Source organism: Dreissena polymorpha, chromosome 7 (genome assembly GCF_020536995.1).
Source record: "Dreissena polymorpha isolate Duluth1 chromosome 7, UMN_Dpol_1.0, whole genome shotgun sequence".
In the NCBI taxonomy this organism is placed as follows: Eukaryota; Metazoa; Mollusca; class Bivalvia; order Myida; family Dreissenidae; genus Dreissena; species Dreissena polymorpha.
The window spans coordinates 91965588-91973877 of NC_068361.1; the positions used below are offsets into that span (position 1 = coordinate 91965588).

At 38.5% G+C, this 8290-nt stretch overlaps 1 protein-coding gene across 1 annotated transcript; it reads left to right on the top strand.

Annotated features, from left to right (window-relative positions):
• The first annotated feature begins 810 nt into the window (after positions 1-810).
• LOC127839919 (eukaryotic translation initiation factor 2D-like) lies at positions 811-5725 on the top strand. Its single transcript, XM_052368310.1, has 4 exons — positions 811-912; positions 3001-3197; positions 4112-4195; positions 5604-5725. Exons 1-4 carry the CDS (start codon positions 857-859, stop codon positions 5723-5725), a joined length of 459 nt encoding a protein of 152 aa, XP_052224270.1. The 5' UTR covers positions 811-856.
• The last annotated feature ends 2565 nt before the right edge of the window (positions 5726-8290 follow it).

The following is an 8290-nucleotide window of genomic DNA, read 5'->3' on the forward strand; positions in this document are numbered from 1 at the left end:
CAGACGCCAAACGGCAAAAGTGGTCATGATGTACAGGATCGTAAACAACCTGGTGGACATCGATTCCAGAAGTGTACTCATACCAGCAGGAGTGAACACCAGAGGCCATGCAAACCGCTTCATAGTGCCATTTACCACCGTCAATGTCTACCAGTTTTCCTTCTTCCCAACTAGAATACGCCTCTGGAATGGTCTCCCAGAACAGGTGGTCATTTCCCCATCCATAGATGTCTTCAAGACTAGGATGGGGGAGCTGTGCATATAACTCTGGAGCAAAATGTTTTTATCCGGCTTTTAACCATTGTTCTTCCCTTCACACGTGTACATAGTTCACAATTGTGTGACAATGTCCCAGAGGGGTCCAGCACATTAACCGAGAGATAGAGATAGAGAGATAGAAGTTTATGCGCAATACTATGATAGGAGTCTAGAGACATGGGAAGAACCAGTACTATTTATTTAAGATCGATTGTATCCAAAGCCTTACGCTATGGAGTCCGTTTCCTGGACTTAGAACCTGTAGACTGTGTCTTTGGGGGAGATCTAAAGTATGCTCCCATAGTGAGGATCGAACCAGTGCCTGGCTCATCCTTAGGCAGAAACCATATCTGCTACGCCACGGGAATCTTATTTTAGGTCAATAAAACTTGGAAATATCATATGACGCAATGTAAAAAATCCATAATAGTGGCTATCGTTAATCAATACGCTTGGGACAGTTAAATGGAAAAGCTATTTACATACTAGGTTGAATGTAGCCTTTGTATTGCGATTATTATCGAATGATTTGTAACCTAATTTTCGGATAATTCGGACAACATTTATAAAAATACGTTTACAAAGAAAATCGTCTACGATGTTTAAGAAGCCATTCCGAGTAAAGTCGCAGACTTCCATGAAAGGATCAGATAGGTAATTTATGAGTAAAGAGCTAAAATTGTTCACTGTGACAATATGTCTTCGTCACACTTGTTCATTAGATAGTGTAAAAATATTCGGATAAATATTTCGGACATTCTCAAATGTGCGCCAGCTAACTCGATTGGAAGAGCGTTGAAATACAAATCCGAGTATCGCGGTTTTTAATCCCGGCTGAATAATTTGTGCCTGGATCGGACATGAAATGCTATTACGAAAATTATTCCTGAAGTTCTGATTCAACTTCAAGTAGGGAAGTTAGTTCTTCTTGAATGCTCTGAGCTTTTATGAGTGCATACGTACAGCGAGACCCGGAGAGTCCATAGCTGGGAGTTGGATTATTGCAACTAGTAGGGTTGTTGTCTGTTACTGGCATAAAGTAGCATGTGTATACCACAGGTTAGTCCAACTTGTTGACGCTCTCAAATATTAAGCTACTTTTTATATTGGTAATATTTGGAGCGTACAACGGGGGAAAGCCTAAAACAATGGTGGAAGGTTTTCCTTCTTTGTCTATATTGTTGAGCAAGTATTTTGTGCGCAACATTCAAGCCCCGATATCAGACAGTTAATATCAACAGATTGCAATAATATTTACATACCTGTGTAGATAATTTATTTCTTAATAATGTTCATCAACAATTATGTAATGACACTTTGAATTTTGCACGCCTGAGCAATTTAAACCCAACCAATATTCAAATTTTAAATATCTGTCAATTTGCTCGCTGTGTAGATATTTATCGATAAAACAACCTCGATGTAAATCAAGTGGTTTAAATGTGATGAATAAACTGAGGAAAACACAGTTTGCGTTCGTCTGTTGTGGCGCAGAGCGTTATATAGTAAAGCGATGTTATTAGACTTTTCTGGATTAATTGAGCATGTTTTTTTTTTCTTAAGTGACAATTAAAAATTTGCAAGTTCTGAAATAAATAAAGTCTTTTATTTTTATATGGTACATAAATAATAATGATATAGATCGTACAGTATACAACAACACAGACAGAGATGTGAAAAAAACATGCATAAAAACTTGCTGAAACTTAGAAGAGTGAATAAAAACTGTGCCATATCTGTTTTGAACATATACTTATTAAATCGACAAAGATGAGCATACTAGATCTTCTTAGGTGAAATTCGGTGTTAAAAGCTCATGTTAAATAAAATTACGCGTACACGTTACACCGTAATGCCTTCTTCTGATTGGTTGATATTTAAATCAGTTTCATAACATGCCGAGAGGTCAGTGATTGTATTGCAATTTAAGCAAAAGTTTAACTCAAGAATGTATGCCTTTCTAACTTTAATTCGACGATATTTGAGGTAACAAGAGATGTATTCATCAGAAACACAATGCCCCTACTGCACCGCTTTGAAGCGATATAATTGACCTTTGAACTTGAAGGGTGAACTTGACCTTTCACCACTCAAAATGTGCAGCTCCATGAGATGCACAAGCTTGCCAAATATCTAGTTGCTATCTTCAATATTGCAAAAGTTATGACCAAGGTTAAAGTTTAGTGACAGACACACAGACTGACAGACACACAGACAGACTGGCCAAAATCAATATACCCCTGATCGTTCAATCCTGGGGCATACAAATGGACTTTTGAACTAACACTTTATGAGTTGGTAATGTTATTTTGCAATTTTACACAAATTGATGCAAATTTAAACTTTCTGGTTTCCTCCACGTAATTGGTCCTTTGCCAATAAGACGTTTCAAAGAATTTAGCCCATTTAAAAAGTATCTCTAAAGTCTTTGCGCGTCTTATAAATAAGACTAACCACAGGTGGAAGTAACATACCCTGGATAGTATATGGGCCCAGGAGCCCAATATATTTAAATAAATATATAAAATCATGATTAATGAGAGAAAATGACAAGGAGCCATGAAAAAAATTGCCACCATATTGGGCTCCTGGGCCCATATACTATCCAGGGTATGTTACTTCCACCTGTGCGAAATACATCTTATAAAACACAATACCTGGTACCATATATTTTCAAACCAGTTTTGCAATAACTATTTAAAACGTTTATTTAACTACAGTATTTACATTACACATTTTTAGAAAGAAAGTGCGAGTTGAAATACAGAAATCATTTTCAAACCTGAGTGTCGAAGACGTTAATACAATTATCCCTAACAAAGAGGACGTGAGCTCTGTGAAGATACACACCAATACTGGAGAGAATGCTTTCATATACTGCGTGAATAAACAGCCGCTGCTGTTTGAACTGGACAAGCAGAAAGTGCTTTACCCCACCGGTAAGAAGAAAATATTACCGTAAACTTATTATTATTTATAGGAATGAAAAGGCTTTTTCATTGGCATAAAAATTGGATGATTTCGGATTTTGAACAAAAATGGGGATTTTCCTTTTTTTTTGATGTGTTTTTGTTAAATATGAGGATCGATCAACCCACAAAACAAGCAAAGAATATGTCCCACAAATAATAATGATGTTACAATATTTATTACAGTATCAACTACTGTTTTTTTACCATGTTGATGTGGGGCTCAGAACAAAAAACAACATTTCCAATCTGAATTATCTACAAAATAAATTCAGGGAATATCCCTACGGGCGACTCTAGTCGCGATAATTTCGCTCTAACGCCCGTGATATCGCCCAACAAGCACAGAAAAGCGAAGATCAAGTTGCCCGATTTTTTTAGTAAACAAGACCGGAAAAGCGAAAATCAAGCCGCCTGATTATTTTTGCTAAGGCGAGCTACTGCCCGCAGGCGATTGGCAAGTTTATTGTTTGTTGTTTATTTAACGGTTACACAATTTACCACTCGCACGGATCGTTAATTGACCGTGACAAAGCAGTCCCATTTATTTAATTATTTAAATTTAATTTTAATTTAATTTAACTTAAACCCAGTTAAAACTCTTACAAATTTATTTATTTTTGCCCTTTGTTTAATTTTCTGCAAAGCATAAATTAAAGCATTAGCAAGATTGTATGGAAAATTCATAATTGTATAGAGGACATCGTGATTTCTGTTTTGCAATGAATTAATAAAACATTTCTGTTTTCCCCTACTTTGAAGGTTAGGATCATTCTTTTGGATAAAAGCAATTCTTTGGGGACATTAGGCACATTAGGTGACGGCACTTGTTTACCAGCATTTTATCTGCCAATCATCCTTATGTGGAAACAACTCTGTTTCAGTTTATCTGCTGTGGCGCTACCCAGATCTTATGGAAAGATTTACCACTTGGCCGCCAGTCTTCAAGAAACTTGTGGATGGAGCAGGTAGTCAGTATTTTCATTCACAAACATACGTGTAGAACCACCTACATGACCTTGATAAAACATACAAAGAATCATACAAACTGCACAGGGGGTAATCTTGAAAGACACATGACGCATGTGCATTAAGCTGGGTTTTCCAAGAGAGAGGCTCATTTATATATGATGCTTACCTGGCATTCAATTAATCCCATACATTTCCCATTTAAAAAAGAATAAACATCACAAAATATCTGGAAAAAACAACACTAAAATCATTTCAACATCAAATGACATCCTGAAAATAAACAAAGTTATGTCATTTTTCTGCGTGGTACAATTTTGAAACAAAGGTGAGTTTAAACCAAAGGCGATTAATTTTGAAAATGTGTGTCTGATAACAAGAGAGACTTTGACAAGAGCCTTGTGTTACGTTTCGCCCCTGATAAGACGGTGCAGTCTCCATAGGCTAATCAGGGACGACACTTTCAACCTAATCTAATTTTAGCTGAGAACAGACTTCCGTTTAAAATAAATACAATAAAAATGTGTGCACTTTACTAACATGCATTAAGCCCTGTATTCCCAGAGCAATGTTCACATCATATTTGCTTTCTAGATCTGATTCTGTCTGGGCTGGTGTTGCAAGGTTCACATCATATTTGCTTTCTAGATCTGATGCTGCCTGGGCTGGTGTTGCAAGGTTCACATGATATTTGCTTTCTAGATCTGATGCTGCCTGGGCTGGCTGGTGTTGCAAGGATCACATGATATTTGCTTTCTAGATCTGATGCTGCCTGGGCTGGTGTTGCAAGGTTCACATCATATTTGCTTTCTAGATCTGATGCTGCCTGGGCTGGTGTTGCAAGGTTCACATCATATTTGCTTTCTAGATCTGATGCTGCCTGGGCTGGTGTTGCAAGGTTCACATCATATTTGCTTTCTAGATCTGATGCTGCCTGGGCTGGTGTTGCAAGGTTCACATCATGTTTGCTTTCTAGATCTGATGCTGCCTGGGCTGGTGTAGCAAGGTTCACATCATATTTGCTTTCTAGATCTGATTCTGCCTGGGCTGGTGTTGCAAGGTTCACATGATATTGCTTTCTAGATCTGATGCTGCCTGGGCTGGTGTTGCAAGGTTCACATGATATTTGCTTTCTAGATCTGATGCTGCCTGGGCTGGTGTTGCAAGGTTCACATCATATTTGCTTTCTAGATCTGATGCTGCCTGGGCTGGTGTTGCAAGGTTCACATCATGTTTGCTTTCTAGATCTGATGCTGCCTGGGCTGGTGTAGCAAGGTTCACATCATGTTTGCTTTCTAGATCTGATTCTGCCTGGGCTGGCGTTGCAAGGTTCACATCATGTTTGCTTTCTAGATCTGATTCTGCCTGGGCTGGTGTTGCAAGGTTCACATGATATTTGCTTTCTAGATCTGATGCTGCCTGGGCTGGTGTTGCGCCTTCCACTGACACCAGGGTCCTTCAAACACGTGGAGAAGGGACAGGTGTGCTCTGTGAACGTTGTTGGAAACAGGTATTCCATCATGTTATAGGAAAGGTATGACGAGAGATTTAACCCTTTACCTCTAAGATACACATTTTGATCTGTTTGTAGTCCATTAGAAAATCCAATTAAATTTTCTCAATAGATTCAAGGTTTTAAGGCTTCATTTCCAACTTTTAGATACTGATGAGCAGCAAACAGCATAAAACCTGAACAGACTGAGTAACTTCATGGCTGTTCTGGTTTTATGCTGGTTGCATATAGCTATTTCACTTTGCCTCTTAGTTGTAAAGGGTTAAAAAATAAATTATTATTGTTGCTAGAAAACAGGTTGGGATTTAATTTATTAAGTGAAGTTGCATATAAAAATATAAAAATAATTATTGTTAGTTGGGCTATAATAAGGTTGGGGTCTTTAAGTAAACAGCTGCAATTATAAAATGATTGATGTATTGATTTTCAATTATAAGTTATTTTTTATGCCCCCGGATTGAAAGATCGGGGCATATTGTTTTTGGCCTGTCTGTCTGTCATTCATTCATTGTGTGTATCCCAAAACTTTAAATGGTTAAAGTTTTGCAATAACTTTTGCATTATTGAAGATAGAAACTTGATATGTGGCATGCATGTGTATCTCATGGAGCTGCACATTTTGAGTGGTTTAATGTCAAGATCATCCTTCAAGGTCAAAGGTCAAATATATGGCTTCAAAGTGGCGCAATAGGGGGCATTGTGTTTCTGACAAACACATCTCTTGTATAAAACTGCTGTTGATTTACACAGAATTGATATTTGTTATACTTTATGGGTTCATTTCTATTAACAGTTTGCAATGTATATGTATGTAATATCTTATTTAACAGTGGTAATGGGTAGCATACTGACAATCTGTACTGAAATAAGAAACTTATCAGTTTTAACTCAATAGTGATTGTGATGGAGATAATTATTGTTCATTATGTTGATATCATAGCCAAGTATTTCTTTGAATAAATATGAGCTGTACTCTGTAAAAGGGGGTTTAATGCATGTGCGTAAAGTGTCGTCCCAGATTAGCCTGTGTAGTCCACACAGGTTAATCAGGGACGACACTTTCCGCTTTAATGATATTTTTTGTTTAAAGAAAGTCTTTTCTTAGCAAAAATCTGGTTTCTGTGGAAAGTGTCGTCCCTTATTAGCCTGTGGGACGACACTTTAGGCACATTGATGAAACCCCCTTTTCACAGAGCACGACCCATATCATTGCTGTAATAATAAACATGTTACTCTGGGTCTAGTCTTGCAACAAATTAAAGCTATGACTTCATTCTTTGTTCCAAACAAATAACACAAATGTACCAAAGATACAGGAACTGTGACTGATACTAAAGTAATGTATACCATAATTTACAGTGTAGCACCCACAATTTCCTTTCCTGCAAGATTCAATTTAAATACATGGTTATGCTTTATACACTGTGAAGTATGGTAGAATTTCTTTAAGTTACTTATTATTATAGACACTGGCTCTTAGCGATTATGATTTTTTTTTAAATGGTACATGAGCCGTGCTATGTGAAAAGGAAGTTTAATACATGTGCAGACTGCACAGGCTAATCTGTGACGACACTTTACAGATTATCATTAAACCCCCTTTTAACAGCACGGTGCATATTTATTTAAACTTGTCATACGATGTCAAGTAACACAGGATGCTGGTATGTTTTCCAGGTGCCCCATAGTTGTTGGAACCACTCTCCTGTCTGGGAGTGATTTCTTCGACTCGGGGATGAGAGGAAAGGGGATTCACCCTGTACACCTGTATGGGGACGAGCTATGGTAAGAGGATTTGAAAGATTGCTTCCTTTGGAGCTTGGGGACAAGCTATGGACAGGGTATTTGAAAGAGTGCTTCCTTTGGTGCTTGGGGACAAGCTATGGTAAGGGTATTTGAAAGAGTGCTTCCTTTGGTGCTTGGGGACAAGCTATGGTGATTTGAAAGAGTGCTTCATTTGGTGCATGGGGACGAGCTATGGTAAGCGGATTTGAAAGAATGATTCCTTTGGTGCTTGGGGACGATCTATGGTAAGGGGATTTGAAAGATTTCTTCCTTTGGTGCTTGGGGACACGCTATGGTAAGGGGATCTTAAAGAGGGCTTCCTTTGGTGCTTGGGGACGAGCTATGGTAAGGGGATCTGAAAGAGTGCTTCCTTTGGTGCTTGGGGACGAGGGATGGTAAGGGGATTTGAAAGAGTGCTTCCTTTGGTGCTTGGGGACGAGCTATGGTAAGGGGATTTGAAAGATTGCTTCCTTTGGTGCTTGGGGACAAGCTATGGTAAGGGGATTTGAAAGAGTGCTTCCTTTGGTGCTTGGGGACAAGCTATGGTAAGGGGATTTGAAAGAGTGCTTCATTTGGTGCATGGGGACGAGCTATGGTAAGGGGATTTGAAAGATTGCTTCCTTTGGGACGAGCTATGGTAAGGGGATTTGAAAGAGTGCTTCCTGTGGTGCTTGGGGACACGCTATGGTAAGGGGATCTTAAAGAGGGCTTCCTTTGGTGCTTGGGGATGAGTTATGGTAAGGGGATCTGAAAGAGTGCTTCCTTTGGTGCTTGGGGACGAGGGATGGTATGGGGA